We start from the raw sequence: 22,996 nt of genomic DNA, 5'->3' as shown, positions 1-22,996 counted from the left end.
CTTCCACTGCAACCTCCCTAGGAACTGGGACTACAGGTGCACGCCACCACAACCAGCCCATTTCATGTTCTTTTAAAAACAGAAATTTGTTATGTATCAGTTTGTAATGGCAAGCTGGTAGACTATAATAAAAGAATATAATTTTGCACATCTAAAAACATTTTCAAAATTGACATATCATAATGTTAATACTGTTAGATACTGCAGAGGATCTCAAGAAACAGTAAAGATCCAAAAATGCCATTTTTGGGAGTACCATTCCTGGAGAAATTGACAGAGGTTTTATATATCACATCTTCTGAACATTAAGAATACTTAACCCCTCTAAAGTATATTATTGTTTTATTATTGCTTTGCACTTTCTCAGCCCCATAGAGCTTATTAATTTAATAGTTATATTTTTGAGAATACTAAACAATATTAGAAAATATCATATGGTATTAATGTGATTTAATTCATCTGCTTTTATTTCATAGAACCGATCACTGAAACAGCTTCACCTAGAAGAACAGAAGACTCTTTTTATAATAACAGCTATAATCCCTTTAAAGAGGTGCAGACTCCACAGTATTTGAACCCATTCGATGAGCCAGAAGCATTTGTGACCATAAAGGATTCTCCTCCCCAGTCTACAAAAAGAAAAAATATAAGACCTGTGGACATGAGCAAGTACCTCTATGCTGATAGTTCTAAAACTGAAGAAGAAGAGTTGGATGAGTAAGTACATTTCATTTTGCTATAATCACAAGTTAGTCTCTATGTTAACTAAAGAGATTCTTTTGTAATGTACCTTTAGATGGGTACAAATCATTAATGTACACTTTATAAGTCAGTATCTAACTCATCCACTATCTGAATGTTTATAGTCTTAAATCTTATTCTCCCAACCTCTTCCAGGTAGGTGTGTGTAGACCCTAAACTAACTAGTGAGGAAGATATATTCCTAGAATCTCTTGTTGGAATTCCAACTGTGTCTTCTCACATAAACTATATTACAAATGGTATTTAGGTTTTTTTTTTTTTTTTTTTTGTCAAACTCTAGACACTAAACTTCAGTTGTGTTACAGGTCTGTTGGCGAGGAGAACAAAATAATCATTTGTGGTATTGATGTGATAAGACGACTTGTATAGATATCAAACAATGTAATAATAATATTTCTAAATTAGGGATTATCACAAGCTCAGTATGAATAGACTGTGTAATTAGGGCTGCCGTTTGCCCAAATCTGGAGTGGGGATAAAAAGGGGATGTGTTCATATTGTAATCTGGAGTTATACAGTTCACAGCCCATATGGCTACAGAACATGACCCTAAGTGTGCTTTAAAAGCAGCAGCAAAACCTCCACTTCCAGCCATGATGGGATAACGCAGACTGGATTTAGCCTTTTAAACAACTAAAAACTGGAGTAAGATTATATGAAACAGTAAGATTCAGACACTGGACACAAACAGCACAGGATAATGATCCCTGAGAGAACAGAAACAAAGAAGATGAGCCCTGCAATTATGTAACGTTATTTGTGGGAGAGAGTTTCTAAATGCAGTTCAGAGAGAAAAAAACGCAGACAGATCCCAGTAATCACCCTGAATTAAGGAGTAATCACCCTGAATTAAGGAGTTTGGACTTGGGAGTACTGAGGTGACTAGAATTTGTATGTCCACAAAGACTTCTACGTAAATATTTTAACATCTTTATTGATTATAATAACAAAATGAGAACAATTCAAATATCTGTCAACAGGCAAATGGATAAACAAATTGTGGCATATCCATACAATGCAGTACTACTCAGTAATAAAGAGGAACAAACTATTGGTAAATTGCAAGATCATTACGCTGAGTGAAAGAAGACAGACCAGAAAATAGTATACTGTGTGATACCATTTATTTTAAACTCTAGAACATGCAAACAATCTATAGTGAGAAAAAGCAGATCAGTAGTTGTTTACAATCAGAACTGGAGTGAGGAAGAGGTTAAAAAGGGGCACCCAGGAGACTTTTGGAAGGACTGGAAATGTTTGTTATCTTGATTTGTGCTGATGGTTTCACACTTGCATGCATGCATAAAAAATACTGATTAAATTTTATTTTCAAGTGTCAGCCGTTTATTGTTTATTGTTTATGCCTAAATAAAGCTGTTTTAAAAAGAACAACAATCTTTAACTTTAATAACAGAAATATTATATCACATGAGTGATTTCCAGCTTGGAATTCTTGGGCCTTTAGGTCTATTTGATGTAAATAATTGGTGTGTGACTGGAGAGATCTTTAAAATATTTAATAATGAGTAATATAATTATATGATAAATATTAATAATAATTATATGATCACTTGTGAGGCTATATGAGTCTTTGCTTTCCTTGGAATTACATAAACTTTTGTGTATTAACATTATTTAGAACTTGGGAAAAATAGTTATTTCTTTAAAAATGCAGCTTGAAAATATTTCAAAATACTGTATATGTGGGTTGAGAGGGGAATAATAATAAGGCTCCTTTGAATCATGAAAGTTTGGGGTAATTGCTTTGTGCAAAGGGAGAGATGTTATCTCTCTACTGTGCGTTGGTTAGCTCTTATTTTGAGCACTATTTGTCTACTAGTTGTTGTATTTTATAAGGGGCATTGGTGATTCAGAATGTTAACAAAGTAGAGAAAAAGTCATTAAAGTGTTCAGAAACCACATCAAATAAACAATGATTGAGAGTACAGGGATCGTTTGATTTTTAAAAGAGATGATTTAAGGGAACTGTAATAACTAACTTCAAATATTTTGAGACTAGATGGGTGTGGTGACCCACACCTGTAATCCCAACACTTTGGGAGGCCAAGACAGGTGGATCACCTGAGGTCAGGAGATCGAGACCAGCCTGACCAACATGGTGAGACCCCCTCTCTACTGAAAATACAAAATTAGCCAGGTGTAGTGGCAGGTGCCTGTAATCCCAGCTACTCAGGAGGCTGAGGCAGGAGAATCACTTGAATCTGGGAGGCAGAGGTTGCAGTGAGCCCAGACCATGCCACTGCACTCCAGCCTGGGACTACAGAGCAAGACTCCATCTCAAAAAAAAAAAAAAAAAAAAAAAAAAAAAAGATTTTGAGACTTTTATTTGAAAGAGTGAGAAAATTGACTTGTTTTCTATTGCTCTGGAGTTGTGTTTCTCATCTTTTCCACATTTTATAACATGTGCTACATGCTTCCTGGGTATGGCTAGGTTTTGATAAAACCTAAAAAGGTTCTAATCTCTAAAAGCCTCAGAATTACACCATAATAATCATCTGATTCTAAACCCAAACCCAGGTTGACATCTTATTACTAATTAATAACTATATGGGGGGTTGAAAAGTTGGCCTAACACTTGGTAAAGTTATTATATTTGTTTTCTTTGAAATAGCTAACATGTGATTGAAGTAAAATTTCTCATGGGTGGTGTAGGTGCTGAGTAATAGCCACACACCTAGAATATTTGAATGTAAATGAAAACTTTAAGTACAGGCATTCAGGTATTCCAAAATACATGAGTATTACACAACACACTCACACCTGCTCTCTTATTAACAAATTAAAGAGACATCTAATGTTTGCTTAAACTTTTTAAATGCCTTAATAAAAACTAAAATCAGAATCACTGGGTGTTTCCTTTTGGCCATTCTTTTTCCACATGAAAGTCACAGTCTTTACAAGTTTCTCATGAATAAAGAGCGTTCTAACTTGCTCAATCATCTGGGGTTACCAGAGGGAGTCTGTAAATACTCTAGCTTCTTTATTTTGTAGAAATATACACACAAGTTCTAAAGATTGCACATAAGCTAATGTGCAAGTCCAGGAAGAACTCTGTTTGTATTAATTACTTGTTTGGTATTTATCATCTTTTCTCTGCAAAAATTTATAGGTTGAATGTCAGTAGCAGAAATCTTCCAAAATTCGTTCTTACTTCAATAATAAACTTATGACCTTTCATCAAGCAAAAAACCTATATGACTCATCTTCCATTACCAAATTCTTCCTGTATACTCTATGACATTAAACTATCACAAATAAATAGTACGGAATCCTTTGATGTGTGGAATTACCTTTAGTGTCCCAGCATATCCATAAGCACAAAGAGAAAGTATTCATCCTTCCTTGCCTTTTAGGACGTGTCCTTTACACTTAACAACTGCATGGGTTTCTCAGTTACTTATATTTGGGGGATAATTCAACTCTTCTAGTTTATATAGTAAAAATGAAAACCAATAAACCAATATTATTTTTTCAGAACTTTTATGAAGTGACTTTTGAGGCCTAGCATGCAGTCATTTCTGGTATGGTTTTGTGTCAGTTTCCCAGTGAAACCTTTCATTGAATTTTATTCAGGGAAGCTACATGCCCATTTTAATAACTTGGAGTTTGTTTTTCCAAAGAAACATAGATATCAAGGTGAGAGGAAGAGACTCTTCCTTAGCTTCATTTTGTATTATTTTTCCAGTATGTTTAAATTAATCCTGAACCAACTTTGGTTTTTCTCTCTATAATTCATTTTTCTTGATGAATTGTTTTCTAAACAATAAATAATGTCATTTAAAATTATTCTGTCCAATTTTCTCCTTAATATAACCAGTGAATTTTCAACTTACAATGAATTAGTGATATAACTAATTTATTACTCAAATATACAATACCGAGATAAAAATAATTGTCTCTTAGAGTGATGCATAAAGTTCTGAAATAGATTTTTCAAATCATAGGTGATCAACAGAATGTAAAAATAGTCCCAATTCTGTAAATATTTTTTCTTTGCTTACATTTATTTATATTTAAAATATATTAATCAGCAAGTATGTAACTTGTTATTGTAAAGAAAGGGATAAGTGTTTGCACAGTACTATCTCTGTGCAGCCACTATTCCTGTTCATTTTCATAGCACTTAAAAAAATTGATATGTGTATACAGTTTAAAATGTACATGTCAGTGACTTTTAGTATGTTCACTATATTGTTATGCTATTACCACTATCTAATACCAGGATGTTTTCATTACCACAAAAAGAAACCTCATACCTATTACCATTTAGTCCCAATTCCCCACTTCCTTCATTCTCTGGCTACCACTAATCTGCTTTTTTTTTCGGTGAATTTGACTATTCTGGACATTTTACCTAAATGGAAACATTTCCTGTTCATTCTTGAAAAGTAAGGAATTGAATTTAAGTTAGGGATCTCTGATCTAGAAAGGGAAAAGGACCATTCAAAACTTTCGTAAGTAGAGGCTTCTTGTCCTTATTCTGATTTAGTGCCTAACCAGTAGTGGTGCCAGCACACTATTGTCTCAGAGGTGAATTACAAGTGTGTAGAGATATTAATTTTCTTAGTCCTAAAGTACTTGGCAAATGCAAGTGTTAAACACTCTGAAGAGAGGCACTCTTAGCTTAGACTACACAGGAATTCCTCAGATGAAACTCTGAACTCACAATATAGAATTACAAAACACACAAGGAAACAGTTTACTAAGAGGAAGAGTCAGGAGACAAAAAGAAATAGTAGGATTATACATGCAAGAACTTCAAATACTAGATTTGTCAGATAGAGACTATAAAATAAGTATGTTTAAATGATTAGTAACTCAAATCTTTGTAACTGAGGTATCATGCACACAGATATATGAAGAAATACACTTATTAAAATTAAAAATTCCTGGAGAATTGAATATTAGACATGAAGAAAAAATGAACTGGATCAGAGATGTGAGAGAGTTATCTAGAATATAGCAGAAGAATAAAGATTTATAAAAATGGAAAGGCTAGGAAACCTGACAAGTAGTTGTTCAACATAGATATAAGATGTTTCAAAGAGAACAGAGAAAATACAGAAGTGGCTATCAAAGAGATAAAGGCAGATAATTTTTCAGAACCAATAAAACACATGACTCTTCAGACTCAGGAAATACAAAGAGTCTGAAACAGAATAAATCAAAAAGAAATCCACACTTAGACATGTCATAGGTGTCAAAATTGCTCAAACCAGAAATAAAGAGAAGATCTTAACAACTACATAGAAAAGATGACTTACAAAGGAGCAACGTTAGGCTGACAGTGGATTAATATCTTCAAAACCCTGAGATAGAATAACTGACGACTAGAATTCTCCACCCAGCTAAACTATCACTTAAATGTAAGGCTGAAATAAAGACATTTTCAAAGCCTAGGAGAATTTACTATAAGCAGAACCTTGCTGATTGAACCACTAAAACGTGTTCCATAATCAGGGGAGAATTTAACATAGAAGAAAAGATGAAATACAAGAAAGTGTAACAGAGCTCAAGCATAAAAAAGAAATCAAATCGAGATTTTTACATCTTCCTTTTCCTTGGGTATGGAAAATATACAGGATTTATTATTTTTAATATTTAACATTTTTCTAAGTTTCTATATATAATAGTTTGAGCTGAATGTGACCTTGTATTAAATATTTTTAAGTACTTTTTAAAGCCAAATTTTAAAAACTCTGGATAGAAATGGACCAAAAGATTAACAGTCATTATTTCCAAATTCTGGGTTATCACTGGTTTGGGTTTTATTTGAAAAAAGAAATTTTAGTTTTCAGTGCACATTTATTATTTTACTTGTAAATGAACTATTTTTTGAGAGACATCTAACAATAATTCTTCTTTCACTTAGATCAAACCCTTTTTATGAACCTAAATCAACTCCTTCTCCAAATAATTTGGTAAATCCTATTCAAGAACTGGAAACTGAAAGGCGAGTGAAAAGAAAGGCCCCAGCTCCACCAGTCCTCTCACCAAAAACAGGAGGAGTAAATGAAAACACAGTTTCTGCAGGAAAAGATCTCTCTACTTCTCCTAAGGTAGGATTTTATTCATAGTAAACATGTATTAATATTTGCTCTTTTCTCCCCATGCCATTTAATTTAAATTAAGAAAAGACATTTTTGGCTATTTTTGATGATTTAAAAATAATATCCAAGAAAATCGATTTTACTGCAACACTGCATTTATGTTTGTGAGCCCATAAGTTTACAGTACAGTATGGATTGGATGGTTTGGGTTAAGATTGTTTTTAAAGTGCTGTTTTGAAATGAGAGGAAGAAAGGTCTTATAATTGTAAGACTGGTGCTTTAAAGAAAGGATACTCTATAACTATCAGAGAGCTTCAGCAGACAGGTCCCTGCTGATGCATACCCACCCACCGCCTCCCCCACAGCACTTTGATGGCATATGTGCATGTGCACACAGACCTCACCACTCTGTTGTCACTAATGGGCTTGTGCACGGACCTTGTGACTACCACCCTGACCCTACCATTCCCCCTCCAGTGGACACATATGTGCACCCTGCCACCCCGCCATTGCTGGTGTAAGCATATGCACACAGACCCTGCCACCCTGCCCCCGCCAGCATGTAGGCACTGCTGCCCCATCCCTGCTGGTGTATGTGTACCACACTTCATTGCCGCCACTGGTGCAAGTGCACGTGCACAGTCCCCACTGCCCATGGGCATGAACCCCACTGCAACCACCCCGATGAAATGCTTTTGCCAGCACCCCACATCAGAGTGATCTTGCCAGCAGACTGGGAATATCTCAGCCCCTCGAGCACAGCAGGTGCTTAACCTTGAGGTCCCAGATAACAAAGCTGTGGGTCTGGTACCAGGTCCTCAGGGTTAAAGCGTGCAACCCACGAATGCTGAGAGAGCCTTGGCCCCTTGAAATAATCCAGAAATAAAGCCAGTCATCTGAACACAACGTATACCATAGTCAAACCTTCAATGACATCAAATAATGTAAAAGTAAAAAATTGCATTCAAAGGACAGCAGCTTCAAAGATTAAAGGAACATCAGCCGACACAGATGAGAAAGAGCCAGTGCAAGAACTCTGGCAACTCAAAAACCCAGTGTCTTCTTACCTCAAAACAATCACACTGGCTCCCCAGCAATGATACTTAACCAGACTGAAATGGCTAAAATGACACACATAGAATTCAGAATCTGGATAGCCATAGGGATCATCAAGATTCAGGAGAAAGTTGAAATGTAATCCAAGGAATCCAATAAAATGATACAAGAGCTGAAAAATGAAATAGTCATTTTAGGAAAGAACCAAATTTATCTGATAGAGCTGAAAAACTCACTACAAGGATTTCATAATAGAATCGGAAGTATTAACAGCAGAATAGACCAAGCTGAGGAAAGACTCTCAGAGCTTGGAGACCAATTCTTCTAAACAGCTCAGTCAGACAAAAATAAAGAAAAAAAAAAAGAATGAACTAATAAAACCCCTAAGAAATATGAGATTATGTAAAGAAACCAAACTGACTACTCATTGGCATCCCTGAAACAGAGGGAGAGAGAGCAAGCAACTTGGAAAACATATTCAAGGATATTGTCCATGAAAATTTCCTTATCCTTGCTAGAGAGGTCAACGTTCAAATGGAGGAAATTTAGAGAACCCCTGTGAGATTCTATATAAGATGACCATCCCTAAGTCATATGGTCATCAGATTCTCCCAGATCCAAGTGAAAGAAAAAAATATTAAAGGCAGTTAGAGAGAAAGGGCAGGTCACCTATAACAGGAACTCCACCAGGCTAACCACAGACCTTTCAACAGAAACCCTACAAGCCAGAAGAGGTTGGTAGCCTATATTCAACATTCATAAAGAAAAGAAATCCCAACCAAGAATTTTCATATCCAGCCAAACTAAACTTCATACGATAAGAATAAATAAATTTCTTTTCAGAAAAGCAAATGCTAAGGGAATTTGTTACCACAGACCTGCCTTACAGGAGGTCCTTAAGGGAGTGCTAAACATAGAAACCAAAGATAATTATTGGCCACCACAAAAACACAGCTAAATACATAGACCATTGTATTAGTCTGTTCTCACACTACTATAAAAAACTACCCAAGATGGGGTAATTTATTTTAAAATGAGGTTAAATTGACTCACAGTTCTGCAGGCTGAATAGGAGACAAGGCTAGGGAGGCCTCAGGACACTTAAAATCATGGCAGAAAGGAAAGGGGAAGCCAGCATGTCTTACATGGTGGGGGCAGAAGGAAGAGAGAGAAAAGGGGGAAGTGCTACACACATTCAAATAACCAGATCTCATGAGAACTCACTCAGTATCATAAGAACAGCAAGGGGGAAATCTGCCTCATAATCCAATCACATCCCACCAGGCCTCTCCTCCAACACTGGGAATTACAATTTGACATAAGATTTGGGTGGAGGCACAGAGTCAAACCATATCAACCATGGACACTATAAAGCATCTACACAATCAAGTCTATATAACAATTAGCTAACAACACAATGATAGAATCAAATCCACATATGACAGTATTAACCTTGAATGTAAAATATCAAATCTGCCATTGTGTGCCCCACTTAAAAGGCACAGAATAGTAGGTTGGATAAAGAAGACCCAACTGTATGCTGTCTTTAAGAGACCCATTTCACATGCATTGACACCCATAGGCTCAAAGTAAAGGGATAGAGAAAAATCTGCCAAGCAAACGGAAAAGGGCAAAAAAGAGGACAGGTTGCTATTTCTAATGCTAGACACAGACTTTAAGCCAACAAAGATCAAAAAACACAAAGAAGGGCATTACATAATGGTAAGGGGTTCAATTCAATAAGAAGACTTAGCTATTCTAAATAATATACACCCAACACTGGAGCACCCAGATTCATAAAACACATTCTTAGGGACCTATAAAGAGACTTAGATAACTACACAATAATAATTGGAGCCTTCAACACCCCACTGACAGTATCACCCAGGCAGAAAACTAATAAAGATACTCAGGACCTAAACGTGACACTTAACTGAATGGACCTAACAGACATCTACAGAACACTCTGACTGACAACAGAATATACTTATTTTCATCTGCATGTGACACATACTCCAAAATCAACCACATGCTCAGTCATAACACAATTCTCAACAAATTCAGTATAACTGAAATCATACTAACCATACCTTCAGACGACAGCACAATAAAAACAGAAATCAATTCTAAGACCATCTCTCAAAACCATGTTGGAAATTAACCTGCTCCTGAATGACTTTTGGGTAAACAAATAAGGCAGAAATCAAGAAATTCTTTGAAACAAATGAAAACAAAAATACAACAAACCAGAATCTCTGGGACACAGCTAAAGCAGTATTAAGAGGAAAGCTTGTAACACCAAGTGCCCACATTAAAAAGTTAGAAAGATCTCAAATTAACAATCTTGTACTACACCTAGAGGAACTAGGGAATCAAGAACAAACCAACACAAAGCTAGCAGAAGATGACAACCAAAATCAGAGCTGAAGTCTATGAAATTGAGGCTTGAAAAACAGTACATAAAGATCAGTGAACCCAAAAGTTGTTTTTTTGAAAAAATAAATAAGATTGACAGACTGCTCATTAGGCTAATAAAGAAAAAAGAGAAGATTCAAATACATATCAGAAATGACAAAGGAGACATTACCACCAACCCCACAGAAATAGGAAAAACATTCAGAGACTATTATGACTCCCTCTATGCACAGAAACTGGAAAACCTACAAGATATGACTAAATTACTGGAAACACACAACCTCCCAAGACTGAACCAGGAAGAAATTGAAACTCTGAACAGACCAATAATAAGATCTGAAGTTGAATCACTAATAAAAAACCTACCAAAAAGAAAAAGCCCTGGACTAGACAGATTCATGACTGAATTCTACCAGACGTATAAAGAAGAGCTGATAACCAATCCTACTGAAACTTTCCAAAAAAATAAGATGAGGGACTCCTCTCTAACTAATTACGTGAGACCAGCACCTTTACAAAACCTGGCAAAGACACAACAAAAAAGGAAAACTTCAGACCAATATCCTTTGATGAATGTGGATGCAAAAATTCTTAACAAAAATACTAGAAAACAAAACCCAGCAGCACATCAAAATGCTAACCCACCATGATCAAGGGGGTTTCATTCCTGTGATGTAAGGTTGGTCCAAAATATGTAAATCATTAAATGTGATTCATCACATAAACAGAACTAAAGACAAAAACTACATGTTTTTGGCTGGGCGCAGTGGCTCACACCTGTAATCCTAGCACTTTGGGAGACTGAGGCGGGTGGATCACCTGAGATCATGAGTTTGAGACCAGCCTGGCCAAAATGGTGAAATTGAAATTTCACTGTCTCTATTAAAAATACAAAAATTAGCCAGGTGTGGTGGGCGCCTATAGTCCCAGCTATTTGGGAGTCTGAGGCAAGAGAATCGCTTGAACCCAGAAGGCGGAGGTTGCAGTGACCCAAGATCGCACCACTCCAGCCTGGGTGACAGGATGAGACTCTGTCTCAAAAAAACCCAAAAAACTACATGTTTATCTGATTAGATGCAGAAAAAGCTATCAGTAAATTTTAACATCCCTTCATGTTAAAAACCCTTAACAAACTAGGTATTAAAGGAACATGCCTCAAAATATTAAGAGCCATCTGTAACAGTCCTGCAGTTAACACCATACTGAATGGGCAAAAGCTGGAAGTATTCCCCTTGAGGACCAGAACAAGACAAGGATGCCCACTGTCACCACTCCTATTCAACTTAGTACTGGAAGTCCTAGCCAGAGCATTCACACAAGAGAAAGAAATAGAAACAATCCAAATAGGAAGAGAAGTCAAACAATCACTTTTCCTAAATGGTATGATTTTATATTGAGAAAACCTCATAGTTTCTGCCCCAAAGCTCCTAGATCCAATAAACAACTTCAGCAAGATTTCAGGATACAAAATTAATGTACAAAAATCAATATCATTTCTATACACCTACAAGTCTATATGACATCCAAGCTGAAAGCCAAATTAAGAACACAATCCTATTCACAATACACACACACACACACACACACACACACACACACACAGCCTATGAATACAGCTAACCAGGGAGAAGAAAGATCTCTATAATGAGAATTACAAAACACTGTTGAAAGAAATCAGAGATGACAAAAACAAGTGGAAAAACATTATATGCTCATGGATAGGAAAAATCAATATTAAAATGGCCTATTGCCAAAAGCAATTTGCAGATTCAATGCTATTTGTATCAAAATTACCAATTAATTTTTCACAAAATTAGAAAAAAAAAACTATTCCAAAATTCATGTGGAATAACAACAACAAATAGCCTGAATAGCCAATGCAATCCTAAGCCAAAAGAACAAAGCTTGAGGCATCACACTATCTGACTTTAGACTATACTAGAAGGGTACAGTAATCAGAACAACATGGTACTGGTAGACACACAGAACAATGGAACAGTTTAGAGAACTCAAATAAAGCCACACATCTATAACCATCTGATCTTTGAGAACGTTGACAAAAACAAGCAATGGGGAAGGGATTCATTATTCAACAAGTGGTGCCAGGTTAACTGGATAGCCATGTACAGAAGATTGAAACTGGACCCCTTCCTTTCACCACATACAAAAATTAACTCAAGATGCATTAAAGACTTAAATGTAAAACCTAAAACTATAAAAACCCTAGAAGAAAGCCTAGGAAATACCATTATGTGATATTGGCCCTGATAAAGATTTCATGACAAAAACTCCAATAGCAATTGTGAAAAAAAAAAAAAAAAAAAAAAAAAAATTGATAAATGAGACCTAGTCAAACTAAAGAGCTTCTGCACAGCAAGGACTTCATGTCTAAAACACCAAAAGCAATGGCAACAAAAGCCAAAATTGACAAATGAGATCTAATTAAACTAAAGAGCTTCTGCACAGCAAAAGAAACTACCATCAGAGTGAACAGGCAACCTGCAGAATGGGAGAAAAGTTTTGCAGTCTACTCATATCTGACAAAGGGCTAATATCCAGAACCTACAAAGAACTCAAACAAATTTACAAGAAATAAACAAACAACCCCATCAAAAAGTGGGCAAAGGATATGAACAGACATTTCTCAAAAGAAGACATTTATGCAACCAACAGAAAAATGAAAAAATGCTCATCATCACTCGCCATCAGAGAAATGTAAATCAAAACCACAATGAGATACCATCTCACACCAGTTAGAATGGCAGTCATTAAAAAGTCAGGAAGCAACAGGTGCTGGAGAGGATGTGGAGAAATAGGAACACTTTTACACTGTTGGTGGGACTGTAAACTAGTTTAACCATTGTGGAAGACAGTGTGGCGATTCTTCAAGGATCTAGAACTAGAAATACCATTTGACCCAGTCATCCCATTACTGGGTATATACCCAAAGGATTATAAATCATGCTGCTATAAAGACACATGCACACGTATGTTCATTGCGGCACTATTCACAACAGCAAAGACTTGGAACCAACCCAAATATCCATCAGTGACAGACTGGATTAAGAAAATGTGGCATATATACACCATGGAATACTATGCAGCCATGAAAAAGGATAAGTTCATGTACTTTGTAGGGACGTGGATGAAGCTGGAAACCATCATTCTCAGCAAACTATCACAAGAACAGAAAACCAAACACAGCATGTTCTCACTCATAGGTGGGAATTGAACAATGAGATCACCTGGACTCTGGAAGGGGAACACCATACACCGGGGCCTGTTGTGGTAGGGGGAGGAGGGAGGTATAGCATTAGGAGATATACCTAATGTAAATGATAAGTTAATGGGTACAGCACACCAACTTGGCACATATATACATATGTAACAAACCTGCACATTGTGCACATGTACCCTAGAACATAAAGTATAATAGAAAATAATAATAATAAAAAAGGAAGAAAAACAAAACAAAACAAAAAACAAACAAAAAAACAGAAATCAAAAACTCTCGCCAGAGTAAACAGACAATCTATAGAATTGGAGAAAATATTTTCCAACTATGTATCTGAGAAAGGTCTAATATCCAAAATCCATACGTAACTTAAATTAACAAGCAAAAAACAACCAAGCAACCCCATTAAAAAATGAGCAAAGAACATGAAAACACACTTCCCAAAAGAATGCCTACATGTGGCCATCTAGTATATGAGAAAAAAATGCTCAACATCAGTAATCTTTTGAGAGATGCATATCAAAACCACGATGAGATACTGTCTCATACCAGGCAGAATGGCTATCACTAAAAAGTCAAAAAATAACAGTTGCTGGTGAGGTTGCAGAGAAAAGGGAATACTTATACACTGCTGGTGGGAATGTGAAATAGTTCAGCCACTATGGAAAACAATTTGGAGATTTCCCAAAGAACTTAAAACAGATATATCATTCCATCCAGCAATCCCATTACTAGGTATATACCCAAAGGAATGTAACTTGTTCTACAGTAAAGACACATGCATGCTTATGTTTATCACAGCACTAATCACAATAGAAAACACACTGGATCAACCTACATTGCCCATCAGCAGTAGACCAAATAATGAAAATGTGATACATATATACCATGGAATACTACACAGCCATAAAAAAGAACAAAATCATGTTCTTTGCAGCACATGGATGGAGCTGGAGGCCGTTATCCTAAACAAATTAACACAGGAACGGAAAACCAAATACTGCATGTTCTCACTTATAAGTAGGAGCTAAATGTTTAGTACACATGGACACAAAGAAGGGAACAATAAACACTGGGGCCTGCTTGTCGGTAGAGGGTGGGAGGAGGGTGAGAATCAAAACTGTACCTACTGGATGCTGTGTTTTTTACTTGGGTGATGAAATAATCTATACACCAATCCCCCATGACATGCAATTTACTCATGTAACAAACCTGCACATGTATGTCCTGAACCTGTAATACAAGTTGGAAAGGAAAAACAGACAAAAAAAGAAAGAAGGAAAGGAAAGGGGAAAGGAAAGAGGAAAGGAAAGGGGAAAGGAGAGAGGAAAGGAAAGGAGCTCATGAGAGACAGCTTTATACTAATATAGAGGAAGAAATCTAAATCATCCTTTGACAAATGAACTGGAAAGATTAAGGCTCAGTCCAGGTAAATGTTTTGTTGAAGAATTTCAATTTTGTCACTTTGATTTATGTCAAGGTATAATTTTGGATTGTCACTCTTTTTTAGAAATTTTAATATGTGATGACTACATGGAAAGGTAAAACACCTTTGGAACAAAACCTAAAGCTATTGAACGATTCCATTGTAAATAATATAGTGTCTTCTGTGTGTTGGTCTTAGCAAATTTTTTTAGGTAAATAACTTTTGCCTATCTAGTCATGGGTGTGTTGTTACCACTGTATTAGGTTATTTAATTTTTGTAGGTAGTAATGTTAAAAATGAGATTAACTTGATCTCAGAGGGATAAAGAAAAAATTACAAGTCCCCCACCTCCTGCCAGTAGAGAAAGGATTGGAACCTAGCATTTCCGTTAATATTTTATGATGTTGGAACCATACTCTACTCAGGTACCTGGGCTTCTATTTTTCTCAAGGACATTGAAATTCAGTAGTTTCTTTTGAATAGACAATTTTTCATTTCATTCTGTGGCTTTTGTTAAATGCCAGACTTCTGAAATACTTCGTTTTATTTGTTTTCCTGTATAGAGGGAGAGTTTGTTCACTGAGTTCCTCATTCAGCCATTCCATAAGTCAATCTCCAGGTGTTGGTTTTTATATCAAGTGTGTGTTTTTTTTTTTTTTTTTTTTTTTATTTAACCCAATGACTTAAATTCTGTCTTGCTGGGTTCTGCTAGAGAAAGAGGGAAAAACACTAAATGAAAGGAGCAGATGATAGAAATATAAGGCAAAAGGAGATGGCCAATTCCAGTATCCATAAGAGCAAAAATAAACAGTGACTGGGACACTAGCCAGAATCAAGAAACTTTAGGTTCCTTATCCATTCTGACCATAAAGAATACCTAAACCTATCACTTGTTTCTCTGAATCTGTATTCCCTCATTGCTTGCTTCCTACACCATCCCTCTTTATTCCGTCAGGTGTTTGGAGCTAATTAAGCGTTCCTAATCTCTCTATAGAGGAAAGGAAATAGGCCGGGTGTGGTGGCTCACACCTGTAATCCTGGCACTTTAGGAGGCCAAGGCAGGCAGATCACTTGAGGTTGGGAGTTTGAGACCAGCGTGACCAACATGGAGAAACCTCGTCTTTACTAACAATACCAAATTAGCCAGGTGTGGTGGCACATGCCTATAATTCCAGCTACTCAGGAGGCTGAGGCAGGAGAATCGGAGGTTGTGGTGAGCCAAGATGGCGCCATTGCACTCCAGCCTGGGCAACAAGAGTGAAACTCTGTCTCAAAAAAAAAAAAAAAAAGAAAAAGAAAAAAGAAAGGAAACAAACTTAACTGTGCCTATTGTATGCCGGGCAGTATTTTGTTTCCTCACTTGATCCATAGAGCAACTGAGGATACACACACACTATACATATACACACACACATATACATACACACACACACATATGTACAATCTATACCATTATCTCTGTTTTACATATGAGAAACTGAACCTTGAATAAGTAATTTGCTCAAAATGATAAAAGTGAGTAGTGACACAGGATTAAAATTCAGGTTCATTATGTGCAAAACCCATGCTTTTCTTACTGTGTCATGCTGTCTCTAGAGAGAGGTATTTCTGGTTCAAAGTTGGAACTCTAAATACGGTTTTCCATAGAACTTATATGGTGATTAAGTTTTCTTATAGCAAAGTATGTGTTAGCTATGTGAATAGCTATTTTTACATTATTTTGAAGGTAATGTTTCATTGCAGACACATTGTGGAGTAAATGATGTTTATGGGAAAGACTGAGCAGTTTAGCACCGTGCTTCTCTTGGAAAATGCCTCATTATGCTCAGACATAGACATTAGAGACACAGTCATATCCACAGTAACCTTTTGTTGATCTGAAAGTTAGTTTGGATAAGACACCTGGTAGTTTGGATAAGATACCTGGTGAAACCCAACTGAAAATTTAATGCTAAAAAAGACTAGCCGTCTATAGTCCCAGCTACTCATATTGAGGCTGGAAGATTGCTTGAGCCCAGAGATTGAGATCCCATCTCTTAAAATAATAGTAATAATAGACTGCTGGCCAGGCACAGTGGCTCATGCTTGTAATATCAGCAGTTTGGGAGGCTGAGGCAGGAGGATTGCTTGAGCCCAGGAATTAGAGACCAGCTTGGGCAATATAGTGAGACCCTGTTTCTACAAAAATTAAAATAAAAACATTAGCTGGGCGTCGTGGCTCACGCCCATATTCCCACTTACTTGGGAGGCTAAGGTGGGAGGATCACCAGAGCCTTTGAAGTAGAGGCTGAAGTGAGCCATAATGTGTCACTGCACTCCAGCCTGTATGGCAGAGTGAAACACGGTAACCTAATAAAAAAAATTAATAATAGACTGCTGATACATTATTAAGTAAAAAAAAAGTGCCTAACAGAATATAGTATGTATTTAAAATGTTATTCTGTGTGTATAAAAGTGTTGCTCACATCTGTGTATATAAAAAACAAAAAAGCTTAAGAGAAAAGATCAATGTTTAGAGAAGTAAACTGACATTAAACATGCAACTATCCAGTAAAATAAGTTAGTTCCAGTGATGACTGACCATCTTTTACTGACTATGAATATAAATTAATGAATATGCAAGCTACTAGATGAAATTCATGCACTTAATACAATATGCAATTTAAGTTATTAGGAAAAATTTAGGAACATAAATGAAATTGTTCCCAGATACATCTGCTAAAGTATGCTATTAAATACTATATGATCTAGTTCCATAAAAATCATAATATAAACAGCCCATTATTGACAATAAAAAATTGAAATAAATTAAACTTACAGTTTTGTGATTGCATAGAAAAGAGCCCCACGGTACATTCCATGATGAAGTGAGCCTGGTCAAGTGGAGAAGGGCTCCCTCAAAGATCTTGAGTGGCAGAGCTCCAGTGATTGACAGCAATACTACTGTCTACTTGCTCCCTCTCTGAAAATGGAAACCCTATTTATATATCTTATGGCTCAGCTAAATAACTGAAGTCTTCACTCATATTGTTGCTTCTTTCTAGAAAGTTCTAATTAAGACTGAAGGTTTTCACTTGGATGTTTTCGAACTTGAGTAGACTACAGAAACTGTGGAAAACTCAGGGTAAACTCAAAGTAACTCAGCAGTCTTACTGATGACTTACTCCCAGGAGCAAATTCAAACCACAAAGCAAGCACCCTTTTCAGCTTTTGCACATAATGGCTTCCTTCTAGAAAGTTGTTTACCTCGATTTCTGTGTAAAACTGTGCAGAATGGTGTCTAAGGGCCATTCTTGCTGAAAAAACAGTAAACACACAATCAATATGTTAATTTCCTATCATATGTAAATTGAAAATGTCAAACCTTTCAAGGAATATTATAAAAAGAATGAGAATCAAATGTAATTTAGTAAAATAATAAACACACAGTTTTTAAAAGAAAATTTAAAATGCCAAGAATGTTCGGTGACAGCTAGGAAAAACAAAAGGTAATCTTATTTTACCTGTAAATTTTTTACTTACTGTCATACCCTGTTCCTCAATACTACGGAATAAATGGTATGCTCCTATATATATTAGCTGTTCTATTGGTTAGTATTTTTTTTTTAGTTATGAGTAATAGAAACAAGACATGTATTTGAATTTTCTTACCTAAACAGAAAGGATAAAGTTATAAAGACATGAAGATATTTTGCCAAACCCTAAGCAAAGAATACAAGCTGGGCCTCAGGAACAAATGGGAATCAACCTCAGTGTATCTACTTCTCTCTCTGGAATACCTTCAATCTGCTTTTACCTTTTTAATGATGATTTAGTTAGGCTTGCTTTTTCCCCTGCAAAACAGTTTATGTTCTGGAATTTCCTACCTCTCCTATACAAAGCTACCCTTCCTTCAGTGTGTCTGACTTTAGCTAATGGCTAAGAGCAAATTACATTGACTCAATTACCATTTTACAATATATGTATGTTGACCCTATAACAACTATTAATTTAAAAAATATTTTTAATAAAAAGAGTCTCTGGTTAATAGAATTTTAGTTGGAATTAGGATTTTCTGTGGGCAATAGAAATCCTCATGTCAGCTTAGATTAAAAGATAAATTTCTTTCTTTCTTTACAAATATTGAAGGTCCAGTGCTGATACAGTAGTCTCACAGTCATCGGGGATCCTATTATAGTAATATAATAGTAATCTATAATAGATCTATAATAGATTAGTATTCTACCATTCTCAGCCTAGATTTATACTTCATGGCCCAACATTGTCCCCATTCTAGTCAACAAGAAGGAAGGGACAAAAATAGCCATACCAACTTCCACCTAGGGAGGCTAGAAAATGAGTCATTTTTCTGGGCAGTTGTGTTACAGCTGAAAATCAAGAGTTCTATTACTATAGAAGGGTAGAATGGATTTTAGGGGTCAGTTAGCAGGTTGTGCCTTAATACTTATTTAAAATGTGATTGGAAATATAAATGAGCCTAAATCTTGGTGTCTCTCTTATGAGAAAACCTGATTACTTGAAAGAGTCTTTTAAAAATAACATTTAAACCAATTAAGCCAAGCAAGGTGGCTCATTCCTGTGATCCCAGCACTGTAAGAGGCTGAGGTGGAAGGATCGCTTGAGCCCAGGAGCGGAGGTTGTGGTGAGCCACTGCACTCCGGCCTTAGAGACACAGCAAGATCCCATCAAATAATTGATTGACTGATACCTAGCTAACTAGCTAGATAGATAGATGATAGCAAATTTTGAGGGAAAATCAGAATATTTTATAATTGGCCATAAAGAAGTTTAGGTACATTACAGTGCAAACACACGCACAAAAACCCAGGCTGTCAGAGTTGAATAGTTTTTTTCTTCAAGGTCATTGCTCTACATTTATATTATGATGTCTGAAAAGACATGTTAATTTTCAGAACATAGAATTACTGGTGAGGAAGTTGAGAAACATTCCTTTTTCCCCTCCCTTAGCACATATGGTGTCATTTCTAAAACATATTTGGATATGTGCACTTGATGGCCTGGACTAGGGTGAGGCAAGAGAAATTTATAAGGCACAAAATTTAAGGAGGCACATTCTCTTAGGTTGGAACAAGTGTGAGCTCTGCATCTGCACCACCCTAAAAGTGAATGGCTCCCGAATCTTGCACTCTGGGCATCCCCTTGACTCACACTAGTCCCAGCCATGGTGCACAGATGGGGCAAATCTGACAGACAAATGTGCAGCAGCAGTAACTCACAGGCCTTTGAAACCTGAATAAAGTAAATAACTTATTTGTGTACTTTAACAATAAAGAATGGCTCACAAATTTGGCCTATTTGCTAAATGCTGTATAAAGACTAAGCAGTTAGTAATAAATGGCAAATGGAGTGCTATTGCTGTATATTGACAGGGCTACTTTAGGGTATATTACTGATGATAAATGTGAAGGAAGCACTGGTTAGCTCACCTTTACTACATGAAAAAGGAAGGGGATTATATCTGGAGTATTTGAATAGATTCACACAAACTATGACAGAAGTCTTCCAAACTGTCTGTACTGATAAATTTCACTTTAAGAAAAACAAACAAAAAATGCACAGTGGAGTTAGGACTGTGGTGAGGCAAGAGAGGCAATTATGGTGCAAAATTTAAGGAGCCACTAACTCCTGGAGGCATGTAAGTACAAACTTGGCACTTACACAAACCGAAGAGTATCTTCATAAATTTTGGCAGTAGGTGCCTCTTTTTTTTTGAGAGAGAGAGTCTTGCTCTGTTGCCCAGGCTGGAGTGCAGTGGAGCAATCTCAGCTCACTGCAACTTCTGCCTCCCAGGTTCAAGCCATTCTCCTGCCTCAGCATCCCTAGTTAGTAGCTGCTTTGCCCACTTTTTAATGGGGTTGTTTGGTGTTTTTGTTTGTTTTGTTTTGTTTGTAAATTTGTTTAAATTCCTTATGGATGCTGGATATTAGACCTTTGTCAGATGTATAGTTTGCAAAAATTTTCTCCCATTCTGTAGGTTGTCTGTTTACTCTGTTGATAGTTTCTTTTGCTGTGCAGAAGCTCTTCAGTTTAATTAAATCCCATTTGTCAATGTTTGCTTTTGTTGCAATTACTTTTGGTGTCTTCATCTTGAAATCTTGGCCCATGCCTATGTCCTGAATGGTATTGCCTAGATTCTTTTCCAGGGCTTTTATAGTTTTGGGTTTTACATTTAAGTCTTTAATCTATCTTCAGTTAATTTTTTATATGGTAGAAAGAAAGGATCTAGTTTCCATTTTCTGCATATCGCTAGCCAGATATCACAGCATCATTTATTGAATAGGGAATCCTTTCTCCATTGCTTGTTTTTGTCAGCTTTGTCAAATATCAGATAAGGATGTAGCCTCATTTCTGGGTCCTCTATTTTTGTTCTGTTGGTCTATTTTTGTACTTGTTTTTGTACTTATTTTGTGTCTATTTTTGTCTGTTTTGTGTCTATTTTTGTACCAGTACCATGCTGTTTTGGTTACTATAGCCCTGTAGTATAGTTTGAAGTTGGGTAGCATGATGCCTCTAGCTTTGTTCTTTTTGCTTAGGATTGCCTTGGTTATTCAGGCTAGGCTCTTTTTTGATTCCATATTTTTATTTTTTGAAATGGAATCTCACTCTGTCGCCCAGGCTGGAGTGCCGTGGCACAATTTCGGCTCACTGCAACCTCTGCCCCTGGGTTCAAGTGATTCTCCTGCCTCAGCCTCCTGAGTAGCTGGGACTACAGGCACGTGCCACCACGCCCAGCTAATTTTTGTATTTTTAGTAGAGACTGGGTCTCGATCTCCTGACCTAGTGATCTGCCCACTTTGGCCTCTCAAAGTGCTGGGATTACAGGCATGAGCCACCATGCTCAGCCCCGTATGAATTTTAAAATAGTTTTTTCTAGTTCTGTGAAGAATGTCATTGGTAGTTTGACAGGAATAGCATTTTATCTATAAATTGCTTTGGGCAATATGGCCATTTTAACAATATTAGTTCTTCCAACCCATGAGCATGGAATGTTTTTCCATTTGTTTGTATCATCTCTGATTTCTTTGAGCAGTGTTTTGTAGTTCTCCTTGTAGAGATCTTTCACTTCCCTAGTTAGCTTATTCCTAGGTATTTTATTCTTTTTGTGGTGATTGTGAATGGGAGTTCGTTCCTGATTTCGCTGTCAGCTCGACTGTTTTTGATGTATAGGAATGCTAGTGATTTTTGCACATTGATTTTCTATTCTGAGATTTAGCTGAAGTTATTTATTAGCTAAAGAAACTTTTGGGCCAAGACTGGGGTGTTCTCTAGATACTGGATTATGTCATCTGCATACAGGGATAGTGTGACTTCCTCTCTCTCACACAGTATTTGAAGTCCTGGTCAGGGCAATCAGGCAAGAGAAAGAAATAAGGGGCATTCAAATAAGGAAGAGAGGAAGTCAAACTATAGCATGTTTTCAACAAATTTCAGAGGGTTTAATTTATGTTCTCTGCCTATAGTGCAATTAATCTAGAAGTCAATAACAAAACAGTAACTATAAGAAGCCTGGGCTGGGTGCGGCAGCTCATGCCTGTAATCCCAGCACTTTGGGAGGCCAAGGAGGGTATGTCACGAGATCAGGAGTCTGAGACCAGCCTGGCCAACATGGTGAAACCCCGTCTCTACTAAAAATACAAAAATTAGCTGGGCGTGGAGGCGTGCATCTGTAATCCCAGCTACTTGGGAGACTGAGGCAGGAGAATCATATGAACCCCGGAGGCGGAGGTTGCAGTGAACTGAGATCACACTATTGCACTCCAGCTTGGGTGACAGAGCGAGACTCCATCTTAAAAAAAAAAAGTCTGTATATTTAAAATTAATATATATTTCAAATAATCTATGTCTCAAGAAGAAATTATAACAGAATATAAACTGTAAATTCAATGAAAAGTTTTAGTTTTACTACTTGACATGTTGACAAAGAAGATACTACAGTCAACTTGAACTCCCGTAATCATTTCTATGAAGGCTTTATGTTTTACTTAAACTTTTTGCTTGGCACTGTTTTTT

At 36.5% G+C, this 22,996-nt stretch overlaps 1 protein-coding gene across 12 annotated transcripts in view; it reads left to right on the top strand.

The window, feature by feature from the left end:
• Nucleotides 1-22,996, top strand: part of EHBP1 (EH domain binding protein 1) — a 363,387-nt gene that overhangs the window by 185,953 nt on the left and 154,438 nt on the right. For all 12 annotated transcript variants that reach the window (XM_050753431.1, XM_050753426.1, XM_050753429.1 and 9 more), the window contains 2 exons: nucleotides 477-717; nucleotides 6,656-6,842. In XM_050753431.1, the coding sequence (XP_050609388.1) occupies nucleotides 477-717; nucleotides 6,656-6,842 (428 nt within the window). The remainder of the gene's footprint in view (nucleotides 1-476; nucleotides 718-6,655; nucleotides 6,843-22,996) is intronic.

This window comes from Macaca thibetana, chromosome 13 (assembly GCF_024542745.1).
Source record: "Macaca thibetana thibetana isolate TM-01 chromosome 13, ASM2454274v1, whole genome shotgun sequence".
Classification (NCBI taxonomy): domain Eukaryota; kingdom Metazoa; phylum Chordata; class Mammalia; order Primates; family Cercopithecidae; genus Macaca; species Macaca thibetana.
Note: the sequence above shows the minus strand (reverse complement) of the source record. Positions and strands in the feature narration are given on the sequence as shown.